The sequence below is a fragment of the Amphiura filiformis genome, chromosome 17 (assembly GCF_039555335.1).
Source record: "Amphiura filiformis chromosome 17, Afil_fr2py, whole genome shotgun sequence".
Lineage (NCBI taxonomy): Eukaryota > Metazoa > Echinodermata > Ophiuroidea > Amphilepidida > Amphiuridae > Amphiura > Amphiura filiformis.
In genome coordinates this window covers 49,933,585-49,948,468 of record NC_092644.1, presented here as the reverse complement: position 1 = coordinate 49,948,468, position 14,884 = coordinate 49,933,585, and the positions used below count along the sequence as shown (strand labels likewise).

General features: G+C 36.6%; 1 protein-coding gene across 1 annotated transcript in view; it reads right to left on the bottom strand.

Moving 5' to 3' along the window:
* LOC140137923 (intraflagellar transport protein 172 homolog) overlaps positions 1–14,884 on the bottom strand; it is a 47,978-nt gene that overhangs the window by 5,948 nt on the left and 27,146 nt on the right. Inside the window, exons 13-30 of the mRNA XM_072159726.1 lie at positions 14,360–14,496; positions 12,553–12,745; positions 11,646–11,738; positions 11,028–11,105; positions 10,265–10,513; positions 9,661–9,739; positions 8,002–8,122; positions 7,110–7,254; positions 6,448–6,537; positions 5,725–5,822; positions 5,203–5,338; positions 4,840–4,956; positions 4,275–4,417; positions 3,507–3,665; positions 3,108–3,288; positions 2,180–2,289; positions 1,467–1,602; positions 548–646 (exon numbers count right to left, since the gene is read on the bottom strand). Coding sequence (XP_072015827.1) covers positions 548–646; positions 1,467–1,602; positions 2,180–2,289; positions 3,108–3,288; positions 3,507–3,665; positions 4,275–4,417; positions 4,840–4,956; positions 5,203–5,338; positions 5,725–5,822; positions 6,448–6,537; positions 7,110–7,254; positions 8,002–8,122; positions 9,661–9,739; positions 10,265–10,513; positions 11,028–11,105; positions 11,646–11,738; positions 12,553–12,745; positions 14,360–14,496 — 2,364 coding nt within the window. The remainder of the gene's footprint in view (positions 1–547; positions 647–1,466; positions 1,603–2,179; positions 2,290–3,107; positions 3,289–3,506; positions 3,666–4,274; positions 4,418–4,839; positions 4,957–5,202; positions 5,339–5,724; positions 5,823–6,447; positions 6,538–7,109; positions 7,255–8,001; positions 8,123–9,660; positions 9,740–10,264; positions 10,514–11,027; positions 11,106–11,645; positions 11,739–12,552; positions 12,746–14,359; positions 14,497–14,884) is intronic.

Here is a 14,884-nt window from a genome sequence, read left to right as displayed (position 1 = left end):
ATCAAATTCAATAATTAAAACTGTTACTCTAACAATCCCTGTATAATTATTAGAAATTAGGAGTATATCATAGTCAATATTGTGAGTGAGGTTAAATGTGTGAGTTAAATTGCATCAGCATTTTGATATTAGAAGCAAATATGTCAATCACAATGGCCTAACTTATCCCTGGCATAGAATTTTAATGAGAATGTCAGAAAAAAACAAAATCATCCACCTTTAATGAACTGAAATATACCCATCAATTACATCAGCACCTTTTATCTGCTTGTAACCTATGTATGGCCATAGTTTACAACATATTGACATGTGTCCTGTAAAAGTTTGATCCTTGTTTTTGTGATGATAAATTTTACCATCGGTTTCCAGAATTTGACAACAGATTGTGAGACAACTCTTGATTTTCTGAAGTTTCTAAATGAAGGAACAGTGTATTTCTAGCAAATAATTAAAGAAATGAATGATGCGATATTGCAATAGTAGAAAGAACAAAACTCAGTTTGGTACTATATAATTCCTATTTTCTTCACATTCCAAAAACACTCACCGCATTATACTCTTCTACTTCCACTAAGCGAGGTCCTACAACTTGAATGACTTCCAGTCCTTTACTTTGGTTTAAGAATTTCACAGCTAATTCCGCAGCCTGGAATGATGCAAGAGTAAAGAAACACATATAACTCATGTTAACAATGAGATAAGCTAGAAATATGGATATGTTAAAGGGTCAACAGTTGACATACTTATTATGAACATGTTACAAAAACAGATCCATATGATGGAGACAGAAGTGCATAATACTCAACCATGTTATCTAAACACATGCACACCACACACACACCCACATCTACCTATGCTTGCATGCAACCACAGATATTTTGTTTTGCTGGACATCGGGGAAATGTTTGAATTTACATTTAATCGCCAAACTGAGGACCAAAATGGCAAGATTTTTGTGTGTGTTTAGCTGTGTATCACACACAGTACGAAAAACACCAGAGGTCGGTATCTTCAATGCATAGTAGCAGGCGTATCTCTCAGGTGTATTTGGAATGCAATCAGGACCTACTACAGACCTTTGCAAACAGTTCTCATTTGCAGCTAGGACCATGGCTTGAATGTGAAAAAGCATGTTTCCTTGATTGCAGGTAAACATGCACACCCCCACACACCCCCATACATTGTGGGTTTTTTACATACAAACATTGTGGGGTTGTGTGTATAAACGCCATAACGTCAGTTCCTACGTACAGATCAACACATAATGTTGGTTGTTACGTACATACATACACTTTTCACCCCCATAAGGACATAAACGTTATGCGGTGATATTTATAACCATGCCTATAGGTATACCTACCCCCACAAGTCCAAAAACCCCGTAATGTCGGTTTGTAGGTATTAATCACCCCACAATGTACCTTAGGTAAGAACCCCCACTACACCCACACACCACATAGACTTACCTTTGACCAACATTTCTCCAGTATTCTAGTATCTTGTGTTTGTTTATTAGTGACTTTCAAGTAGCAGTCTACAGCCCTGGCATATTCTCCTGATGCTTCCCATTCTTTCGCCTGGCCTACAAGAGCTTCTACACCTCTGTATTCCACATACACAAAAAAGATAATAAGGTAAGCACTATGTATGATACAAAACATCCAAAGGTTTAATAGACACGTTGATATGAATCAGATCACTGTACAAACCTCTGTACAAGCATACACTCTTGTACCTGTTCGTAATATGGAGACCTTATAACTCTGTTTACTGATATGAATATATCTGATATTGGGTCTTGTAAAGTAAGTGATATTACACACTGGTGTTGATCAAAATATGTATGTTAAAAGAAGGTCAATCAAAATTGCAGAATTCAAACTCGCAAAGTGTGTTGTGACACAAGTTTAATATGCAGACGTCTTACACTTGTTAACATATCATTATAGTATCAGTACTCTATTAATTTTTGCACTTTGAATAAGTTAAAAAAACACACCATGGCCAGGTAGAGAATCTTCAAGCATGAATTTACATGTACCTTGACAACTTACTGGGCATTAACATTTGCATTATTCAAGCAGGTTGAGAAATTTTATTGGGGTTCAAATTACACCAGAGTTTGTAAATCAGGGACAGTAAACAAACATTGATAAAGTCAATAGCATGATGCTCATACCTTGTTCCTCGTTGCAATACTTCTCTATCATATTCATCTTGTAATTCTTCAAGTTTATGTGGAATGTATTCCTTGCATACACGTAATGCATCTTGCCACATGTCCGCATTCTGAGAAAAAGAAAATTTAATATTGGTTATCAGATACAAAACATGATGCTTTAAAAATGGAGCACTAAATTACTCGTTTCATTAGCATAAGGAACATGATCTGGTCCATGGAGGACAAAGGAGGCATATTTGAAAATTAAGAGTTACTATAATTCTTACCTTCTCTTTATCTCAATTTCAAATTTGCCACCGTTTGGCCTCCATGGACCAGATTGTGTCACAGTGACACAAGCTGATCCAATAAGGCTAAAGGATACAGTTTTAAAAATTGGCCTATTATTATCACCAGCTTCTTCAATAATCAATTATACTATTATAGACCTCTTTAGCACCCCTAGCATACTTGGTTGTAAAGTTTAAAAACTTTTATACATATCTATGATCTTCACATATTTTAACGACTGAAGTTTTAGTCAGCAGGGTGGTACATCTTTGTGTGGGTTGCGTGCTTACAATGTGTCTTTCTGTGTATGCTTGAAGTTGCTGGCTGGCTGATTTAGAAGCATCTTCCCAACATGGTATTCAAAATTTTGCTTGTTCTTGAGGAATATTTTTATTTGTAAACATCTTTTCTTGCAAATGGAACCTCTGCTTTTATAATTTCTGGTATAGTACTGGTATTTGGATATGGATTGATGTACGTTTCCTTGTCAATAGCAACTAAGTCTCATCTCATCTGAGTTCAGTTAACATTTGCATGGTCAATTATTGATGCTGGCCTCTTTTTTCTCCCTATGTATGCCTACAATTTCAAATTTACAGCCTTGTGCCTGATTGGATCAGATCAAGTAACATGTTAATATTTGATAACAACTGACCTTATAATATTTGACTGCAAGCTCAGGTCTTTGTGCTCTCAGTAAGAATGCTTCAGCTTTCTGGAATTCCTTCTGTTCAAATGCAAACCTGGCCTGACCAATGAGTACATCTGACACGCTGTCAGGGTCATGTTCCTCTGCGATACGCTGAGCCGAGTCCCAGTCTTGATTGTGTACATACCTAGTAAGGAAATATCAAGTGGATAATACACTTATTCTTACTTCATTTACATATTTCACCATTACATTTCATCACATTAATACACAACATTCCATAATATGTGAGGTGTACAAAGGGGAATGCATCTAATGTCGCTAATAACGATTTGAGCTTCCGGCAAAAATTGATTTCATAGAGGATTACGTGTGGAAATCAATCTGGTTAAGTAATATACTTACATAAGCACTGCTTCTTTTGGTTTACTAGCCTTGATGAACTCAGCTTCAGCTTCAGAGAATTTGCCTTCATCCTCCAAGTACATAGCATGCTTCATGTGAATATCAGGCATCTTGGTTTTCATTGCAGTACGGGCCAAGTCAAAGGCAAACTCAAAGGCACTACGGATATCAAAAAAAAAAAACCATTTGGTATATATTTTAACAATTAAAGCCACTGCACTGTATAGTATATATTTACTGAGATGATACACATTTCATTGTATTTGCTGTATATTGATCACAATTCACATATTTACATTAAAAAATACTTTAAATTCTTGTGGTTTCTTCACAAGAAATAAATCCTAGATTTCATTATAATCAATCTCTACACCCTGTGAAGGTCTGTACACACAGTACTGAGTGAAAGCAGGAAAGATGGCAAAAATAGATTTGTCCCGCAGAAAGTGACATTGCTCATGTCATTTTGCACAATGGGCTATTATGTTAAAATTCATACACCCTCTAATCTCCCACAGGAATGTGAATTTCAAATGGGATTACCTGAATGGGTGACTCCATTTGAAATCTACACCCCCCTGTGTGGGAGGATGATAAGGCCATGTCTTCCATATGGGGTGTACAGATATCAACTGGAACAGCCTAATACAAAGGGATAACATTTAAATACAAATATCTGTCATAGTCATCTGTTTTTGCACCTGCCCAAGTAACAAAGGCATTGCAAACAATGTCAGATTTGAACCAGCAACCTCTTCATAAACTTACCAGTTTTCAGTGGCATAATCTATGGCTGCTTCTAAGAGTCCAAACTTAGTGAGTAGTTTCACAGCAGAGTCACCACCAAGACTCTTTGCCCACAAATAGGCAACTTGTTTAGATGCATTCACACCACCATGAGCTTTAGCAACCTGTTTAAGTAAGGTAAGAGAAATTATTGTGAAAATTATAGTTTAATAACTTATTCTTCTATAATGAACCCTCCTGATGCTTTAGTGTAGCACTTAAGATTTTGTGATCAAGAAATAATTTTTTATCAAAATATTGGGATTTTTGAAATTAAAAAATATATGACTACTTTTTTTTCTACATTTTTATCACAAGTAATGGTGGAAATGATAGGACTGTCAGTTTAAACAATGTCATTACTCATTGCCTTTTATAACTAAATATTATCATTAATATAATAACATGCTTAATATTTTGATCAACTAACACCTCTTGAGAGTGTACTCTTTCTGCTGATACCAAAACCTAAATTTTTGACAGCCTGTGGTGTACAGTAAGAGACAGTATCAAACAAACTCAGCATAATTTTGTAGAGATAACATACCCTATAAGCTTCATCCCACAGATCTTGTCCTCTGTACATTGTAACAGCTGCTTTCCAATCTTTGGCTTCCACAAAATGATGTTCTGCTTGACGAAGGTTTCCATCATTCTCCAATTCCTGCGTGCACAATGATAAGTTTTACATTAGCATGTTGTATTTAATAAATGGACTTGTCAGTCAGTTTGATCACCTGCTTACATATGAGTGCAGGGTGGGAAGACATGCAGTTGTGCAATTGCACAAGACCCACTCACACTTAGATTTTGACGTTTATCAATACACAGTCACGGGACAAAAAACCTTTTAATGACACACACAAACTTTTGAAATGACTGTTGCAGTTTATCTGAAACATATATTTACCTTTGCTAGATGCAGGTGTGTGTCTTGGAGTAGATCAGGATGATGTTGTTTCACAAGTCTCACCATATGGTCATATTGACGCTGTTTCTTATACATAGTGATAGCTAGGTCTGGCTCATCAACTGTTAGATACAACCTGTCAAGTGATATGATATAAATGTAAACAAATAAAATATCTACTGCATTCATTTATGTTCCTTTCCCATTTTTTGTTTGTTTGAAACTTGGCCAAAACGGTAAGAAATTTAAAATTCATGGTTTTCCTTAAAAAAACTTTTGGTCATTTTCTGAAGGCTCTTTTAAACACAAATGATTATACTTCATACATCATAGCTCTACAAATATCACACACTATGTCTTATTTATATACACTATGTCTTATTTATTTCACTGAGTCAATGCAACAAAAAGAGGCTTTTGACTGATACAAAAATCTCAAATTTGATGGAGGAAAAATGGGGATAGGTTGTTGATCGAACGATCCTTGTTTTAATAGTGTTTGACAGTGTATAGAACTCTTACCTCTCAGCTTCTCTGAATTTGCCTTGACTCTCAAGTTGTTGAGCTTGACTTATATACAGCACCGCAACATCCTCAGTCTTCATACAAGTAACTGCCAACTTCAAGAGCAAAACAAAGTAATATTTTAAAATTCCATCAAACCATAAGTTCTCTCAAAGCATTAAAAATAATTTAAACTTTCGAGAAATGGTATTTCAAATAATTATGGAACCAATATGACTTGGAGACTGATGCTCTGCACCTTTGACTTGTCTTCTTGGATGTATGACGCACTGATTTTAAGTTACAGTTCATGATTGCTGCACATACTTAACATTAAAAAGGCACTAAGATGTGTCCTTGTGCTTGTAGCAAATATTGATAACCATACATTTGCATAAAGCATGTGTACTGGTATTGATAATCACTTGATTTAGTCAAATAATAGAATGTCTTTTATGTGCCTAATAAAAGCAAACTTGATATTACATCTTCTTAGCACTGATCATTCTGTGAATACAGCATGTTACAATTTTGTTTCCCATGGTGACTACTGATGAAAGAATATCAACTTCAAAGTTGCAAGTCCAAATCACATGAAGCAATAATTCTGCTTCTAGGTGTGCTAAGGAGCTCAGACATGGTGGAGTGCTACTAGAATTATCGTATCTCATCTGGCCACAGGACTCATGCTTATGGCTTTGTGAATCTGTACCTGGTAATCTGACTCAACCATCAACTTACCTTGTGTGCTGCCTCCCATTTGCCTGCTGCTGTGTACATTTCTATAGCTTCCTTAGTCAGACCAGCTTGTACATAGTATCGTTCCGCTCTCTGAAAATTGTAAAAACAACAAAACAAGACTTTAAAAAAAAACACTTTTGAAAAATAATGATTTATTTTGTAACAAGTATAATAGGACAGAATGGTTTATGAAATTATTGAAATTAATTTATATGAAAAAAAATTGGTTACACTTTCTTCACAAAGCACAACATTTTGTACATCTTGAACTTGGGATTTATTTATTTTCTTGCAGTTTTCAGTACACTGCCTGGATGCAACACATTTAATTGAGGCCATTTGTACCACTACGGTTTGTCGTATGAGCTATTTAATTCAAACTTAAAAATTTAAAATTTAAAACTTCAAATTGGTGTTAATCATTCAAACAGGTGTAAATCAATACAGCTGTCTGTATGATTCTTGGACAGAACATAAATATGAGAGCAACACAAATCATATAAGCATATGATGGCGTAATGTACACATGAATAATTTTGTAATTACCAACCACGCGATATGATGATGTATCCATGTAGTGTGTCTGAGCTTCTGCAAGTATTTACGCAACACAAGCAGCCATAAAAGTACGTCCGGGAATTAAACATACAAACAATACATACCTCAAAGTCTCTGACGGTAGCATAATGCTGTGCAATCTTTGGGTAGTAGCGTTCTCCTACACTTGGGTCCTGTATCTCTATAATCTGTACAGCTTTGTTCCATTGGTGAGATTGGATAGCAGCTTCTATTGCTTTCTTAGAGGATCTAACAAGTGAGAAAAAGACAAACAATGTAAATAGCTAATATGTACAGGTGACGTCTGCATCTGGTTCTGGTATTCAAAAGGACAACATCATGGATTGTACACAACCCTCCATACACCCTATGTCAAAAAGAAATCTACCCACTAAAGAAACAGGTGTCACTATCACTCTGGAACTCTTATACCTATTCAAGTCCACCAAGCAAACTCACTTAATAACTTTACAACTGTGCTAAATTAAGACTCATCTGTTCTCAACCTTATGACTCTTTTTGTTTTTACAAATTATTTGTGTGTACATAAGTTCTAGTAAAATTTTATAAATTATAACTTGTTTGGTTTTCCTTCTTACTATCAAATGTTTTCATTTTTTCAGTGCATAGAGGTTTGTGCATTACAGCACTTTATAAATGTATGTTATTTTTAATTATTATGATGTACCATTGTGTTATATTGCACTGAATATCTGTCTCACATGCTCCTAAATTGTTAACAGACTTTAAAGTGTGCCATTACGGCGACACATAACTTTTTCAGAATACCATATTGCCAATAACACTGTGTATACTCTCAATCATCTGTATTGGCAACTATTTTAGCAGTAATATGTTTTTACACGCACAATGTAGTACGCCGTTTCTTTTAATAACAGATTAGAATTGTGTTTCTAAAATTAGCAGTGAAAAGCACCAAATAAAAATAAACCCCCCACACAAAATTTCCCCTTTAAAGTCAAATCCTAATCTTACCCTGCTTCTATATAGTGGTTGATAGCAGCATCAAGTTGTTTCTGTGACACTAGATGATCTCCCCATTCCTCTTCAAGACGTACCACTTCACTTGGGAATGCAACACGAGCCAGTTCAACAGCTGTAACAATGAACAAAGGAAGAAAACTTGGTTTCAAGAAATTACATCTATTTGCAAAACCTTTCGCATGGCCCGATTTGGGGCAGTTTAAAGCTAATTGAATCACATCATCAGCAGATTCAGCATCTCATTCACCTATCAATCTGCTTAGCATCGCATGACGCAGGCATGACCTAGTTCTTTTTACAATATTGGGGCGGCTGACAGTGCCTTGCGGCGACGATAACGTGACTCAGCGGCCGACATATAAGCCTGTTTGTGGGTCGTGTAGTCCGCTTTGGCGTTCCCACTCTTCACAATGTTCTCGTCATCCACTCAAACATACGTTGTGCTGTACTTGAGAAGAATCTACTAACTTTTACATTTTTACTTTGCATTTTACCATCTCAGAGAGCTCTACTATGTCTAGAAGAGGAAGGGGAAGCAGAGGAAAGAGACGTGGTAACACAAGGTAGAATATATCCACAAGAAAAGCCAAGGAAACTAATGTAGACTCTGGATCTGATAATGAGGAGAGGGCCTCTGCCAGTCATGAGGCTAGTTCCAAAGCCAGTTCTAACTGATCCAGGCCAGCCAGTACCAGCCCTCACAGACAGCAACACAGCCATGTGAGACAGGTACCCACCGCCCTGTTTCTAGCCTGCATTCAGACATAGATGCTTGGTAAGTTTGGTGTTGTTCTTGCTTGTAAAATATTGCCTACTGCTACGTGTGTTGTGAGAAAGTTCAAATGTGTAGTTTAGTTTTCCTGGTTTCCTGTAAAAAATGGCTTGTTTTGAATGTTGTGTGTAGCCAAAAACTGCCTTCAATATTTCCTGCAAACTTTGCCCTATGTCATAAATGATTGAAAATGGAGAATTTGTTCTTTTTATTTTTAGGCCCAGAAGTCCAAATCCCCCTCTCCACAGTAATGCTGGATCGGATCAAGAGCCCACTCAACAAGGATCTCAACAAGTACAAGAAATGCATTCCTCAACTGACCATGAAGATGACATGCCACTTGTGCCCACCAAGAAGGCCAAGAGGTTCTCTCAGGCTAACGATCGGTCCATGGTCCATCAAAGATCCCAAGGCTAACAGCACTTGCCGTTGTTTTTTCGTCAATGGTCGTTGACATAGACTACCAACAAAATTGTGACGACCTCAAAACGACCTTGACGGCCTTGCACTGCATGGAAAGGTCAAAGAAATAAGGGTTGCCGTCTCCAACAAAATCTGAAGGGAATCACAACTAATTTTATTGCTGCCACAAAATTTTCAACATGCTGAAAATTTGCCTATGGACGCGACTGATAATTTCGGCCGTCTGCAGTCACTAGCGGATTCGTCAGCGACAATTGAAGGAAACACATGATGATTGGCGGGAAATTCAAAATTGCAATTCGCGGCTTAATGTAGCTTGCAGTACCCTCCCTATTCATCATAGTGTGAACCTGCCTTAACCTAGAGTGAACCTGCCTTAAACAGTCTCTCTCTTTATTTCCAGATTTGCTTATTCCTGTTGTCCCATTTTTACTGGTGAGATATCAATATCTTACCTCTCCTGAAAGACTTTCCTCTGCGGTAGCATTCCAGAGCTCTCTGATCATCCTGTGTCTTTTCAAACAAGTCACCAGCCTGTCAAAGAAGAATAAGAAACATCCAGATTTGGTTGATTCATTTTACTATGTTGTCTTACCTACCCCTGTTATAAGAGAACTTTTTTGCAGCGGGGTTGAGATTGGTTGATTGAATCACTTCAAGAAATATACCTGCACCTACTTCATTAATGTAACATTGTGTGTCCCAATACTTTTGATGTGTTAAACAGGGCATGTGCCTCAGCAAGTGCAAGATTGAGGTTTCTGGTAAACAGTGTAGTATTTCAAAGAATTGTTGACGGATTTCTGAAACACTACCACACTGTGTTACCCGAGGCAACAACTATAACCAACCCCTTCTTGATCAATGCGGCAGACAGGGTGGGCAAGGATCATGGATGCTATATTTTTACAATTGATTTACTATATGAAATGCATTTGACACTGATGTTATTTGCTAATAGCCAGCATAGCTGCACTAGTGCCAGTCATACATGCTAGTAGCCCTGTTTTGATAGTAAATTACCAATATCACATTCAGAATATTTACTTTACTACTTACCCTTTCATAGAATTCTCCCTTGATCAATGCAGCAGCAATACGCTGTATAAGATCCCTGTTACTGATCAATTCTTCTTGGCTAGTAGCTAGTCTAGCAGCCCTAGCTGGCATACCAGCCTTCATGTATAGATTGATGGCAGCATGGTAGTCACCTTCTATCTCTTTGAGTTCACCTGCTCTCTCTTCTTGACTGGTGTCCATAAGCCACTGGTAGTAGTTGCGACGCAGGCTCTCTAGCTCCGGATGACCCTACAAAACATTTGCAAATAAATATGTATATATATTAAACAATGCTTGTAATTATCATTTTGTTGTTTTCTTTTTGTTCTAGAGGATCCAACGCATGGTCTTCTACACCATCTTCAAAGTTGTCTAGTATGTTCAGAATGATTGATGAAACATTCATCCAACAAACGAGAACCATACTTCATAACAATGTGGACTTGTGCTTGTATTTTACTCAGTAGAAGTAATGCATAAAAATTTACCCACCAAGGTTATTTTTCTGCCCAACATAAATCACATAAGCACAACAGGACCTCCAGATAGTTTGAATACTTCTCAAAAAGGTTTAGACAAAAATATAATCTCTGACAATGTACACTTATAAAGCATCTATCAAATGTACATTGTATTTAGATCTGCATTAATCGCATATTGGAATGTCATTGCCTCTTACACCAATGGTTATTCTTTACATTATCCAGTAGAAGCGGCAAGGTGTACGTTTGTTTTGTTCTTGTTTGATGGAAGTCAAACTTACCTTAGCTTCAGCTACTGCGATAGCTTCATCCCACTTATGTAGCTCCTGATACATCTCCATTGCCTCATCTATTGCATTCTATTATCAAGGTAATATCACATCAGAATTACACAATCAGTATAAAAATATTACAGCCTTTTGTATTAAGCAAACAAAGTGTAATTTAACAAGGAGAGAAGAGTTGCGGTGTAAAATGCAGTACACCCGAAGGCTGCCTTGTGTATACTTTTGTTGTTTTCTATGTAATAAGGTAATCAGGAATTACTCCCTATTCCAGAATAATATAGTACTAATTTTTTTTTGATATTTGGCAAAAAAAATGCAACATTGCATCCTGTATCATAGCTGCAACAAAAAAATGAAGATAGGAAGAAAACAAGAAAAAACATTGGGGAAAAAGAGATGACACTCTAATTCTCTGAAGAAATTCAAAAATCATGTGTTGACATTCTTCCTAAAAAATAATAGCTTTTAAAATTGGGGTCAAAATACAACTGTAAGTCCCATGCAGCCAGTGTTTTTATCAGGTAAGGAGATTTTCTGTTATAGCTTTGTTCTTGTAGAATCTTTTCAATACAGTGCTTCATGTTCCCAAAATAAGCTGCTAATTAAGCTCACCTGTTCAAGGTAGACAGTTTCAGCCTCTTTGAAGTCTTTATTGAGTACTGCCAGTTTGGCTCTCACTACATAGTAATTGGTACCATCACCACCCTGCAAAAGAAATGACAGAGAATGCGCCTACTAAGATTGCTGCATATATTAACAACATACTATGGTATTTTGGAAAAATACCAAATATTAAATTTGAACATACTTCTAGCTTTGGGGAGGAAAACAAGCAATATTAGTTTATAACTGTTATCGTAAGTTATATACTTATAAATCTAAAACTATTTGCACCGGGGAAAATGCACAACCTTTGTCTAAAACCACAAAGCTGTGTGCAGATATCAAAATATCAAAATTAAATAATCGAATCCTTGTTTTGTAGCTATACAAAATGGCAACTTTTGAGCAAGCTAATACTCAAATTTTTTGTTCAATTTTTGTAATTTTAAAACCCATATCTATCACTCTCTCTGAAGTAAAATATTTGCACACTGCTTAATTATTTTGCTTCAGGCAAACACTCTAAAAGTAAGAGTGTAAAATCTTACCACTTCAGCTGTTCAAATTACTATTTATTCATGTTGATGAATTTAGTTGTATAATCTTGTCAACTTGTTATTTTATCCTGGATACCTATATTATCATGTATAACGTTATTTTTTATTTTATTGCCATATCCTGAGTTATACTTCTAATCATGTTAGATATATTATATAGTACATGGCTATGGTATACAACTTGTATTAATTCTTACATTAATAATTGCTTTTACCAATAATCTTACTGTTTAATATTACTCAAACTGATTTGTATATATACATATCGATCTATGTTATTTGTATTTATATATACTGTATTTGATATTGATTGATGAATAAAATATGAATGAATGAATGAATATACTACATAGACTCACCACTTCTTCTGCCATCTCAGCAGCCAATTTATTGATATTATGCAAGAATTTGGCCTTGGCCACATCACCAAGTGCTGCATAACATCTCTCTGCAATATGAAGCTGCTTATTCTCAAGAGATAGTTTGCTCAAAGTTTTCCACATGGCTTCCGTCTCACTGCTCATCTCAAGGGTCTCCAAGAAGGCAACCGCTCTGTTGGGAGGCAATGAAACATTGTGTTAGGCTGGCAGGTTGTATGCCTTAAGCACCCAGCAGGGTGGAATTGTTATTATCATAACAATTTTAAAAGAAAGAGCATTATCAATCATCAAACATGACTTTTTATCTGTCCCTACCAAAAGTGTACATTTCTTTAGTGACATCAAAAGTTGGATGATCACCAACAAGCTCATGCTTAATGACAACAAAACCGAGATCTTACACCTCACTTCTCGGTTTATTCATGATACCGACAGCGTCACAGTGTGTGTGGGTGATGCAAGTGTACCTGCTTCTTCTACTGCACGGAATCTGGGCGTCATCATTGATGATCACATGACTCTGTCCCAGCATGTAAGCAGCATCTGCCGTAGTGCCTCGTTTGCTCTCTACAACATCGGCAAGTTAAGAAAATACCTCGACCAGGCGTCTGTTGAAATGCTTGTTCACTCATTTGTAACTTCGCGTTTAGATAGCTGCAACAGCTTGTTATACGGACTTCCTCAATTCAACTTGATAGGTTACAGAGAATCCAAAATGCCGCAGCTCGGCTAGTCACCTGTGTTAGGGTCGCGTCCACATGAGTCCCATTCTTCGCGATCTCCATTGGTTGTCGGTACGCAAACGGATCATGTTTAGAGCTCTTCTTCTGACATTCAAGATCCTCCACGGACTTGCACCTCTTTATCTTACTGATCTGGTTACCATCTACACACCGACTCGCTCACTACGTTCTTCAAGTCAACGTCTGCTAAAACCACCACCACTTTCGGTTCCGTGCGCACGTATACATATGGCAATCGTATGCGTTTTCGGTTTCAGCGCCAAAATTATGGAATCAGCTGCCCACTCACATCCGTGCAATAGACTTGATATCTCAGTTCAAATCGGCTCTGAAGACATTTCTGTTCGACAATGATTTATTTTAATTTATTTTTTGTGCAATCTGCATCATTTGAACTTTGACTTTGTGCATTGAGCCTGCTTTGTATATATTCTGCTGCAGGTTTTTAACATATTATCTTGTGTACTTTTAATTAATGCCAGTGTGTATTTCATATATATTTATGTGTAAACTGTACGATTAAGGTATTAAGGGTTTTTAGTAATGTATTGGTTTTTGTCTTACTTTTGTTCAGCGCCTTGAGGTGTATGCGTAAGGCGCTATAAAAATGCGGTTTTGTTGTTGTTGTTGTTGTTGTATGTACCTGTACATTTCTTTATGTACCAAGATTATGTCAGGAGAGTGAAACCATGTCGTCTTTGACACTCTCCTAAAATACCCTATACTAGTACAATTAGCTCCTAATAGGCAGGACTCATAACATCATGAATTGATATAGAATGGCATACACAGCGTTGGGTGCAGGACCTGCACTTTGTGTATTGTGTGACTGGTGCACACTGTTGTTAATTAATGTGCGTAGTAACAAAAACTTAATAATACTATTACGAGTTGATCATAGCATTACAAATTAATGTTTTAAAAATCCTCTTAATCTATTTACACAATCACACCAAAGCTCTCCTTATTGCTGCTCTGCTCAATAGCTCCAGTAAGCTACTAACAACCCTCCTTCCCATTCACAAAACTGGACATTTACTCACCTTGAGAAATCGCCATCATCAATGGCTGTACCAAACTCAATTAGGCCCTCATCTAGCGTGTATGATATAGTGGTCACTCCTTCCTTCACAATGACATCAGTTGTACCATCAGCTCTCTCAAGATCAACTATGTCCCCCTGTCGCAATATCAAATACAATGGTACAAATGTATCTGGGAATTTGCTGGGTGTCTTTTCAATAATCAAGCAGGTCTTTTTTTACAATGATTTGAGGTGTCTAAATGTATTTTAAGGTACTCTGTGAAATTTTATGAAAGCTTTTGCATAGCTTTCATGGATGCAAGGAGGAAGGACATGTTATTGCATTTTACTCAAAGCACATCCTTTAAAACCAATATTGCTGTTCACAACTGGAACACCTAATGTAAGCTATTACTTTCACAACTATTATATGGACAACCTTTTACTGCACCTATTGTTCTTTCCTTTGAAAATAAAACATACCAATATAGTTGCAACTTGTATCAAATCTTATTTTATTTCATTATCATTCACAACGACCGGG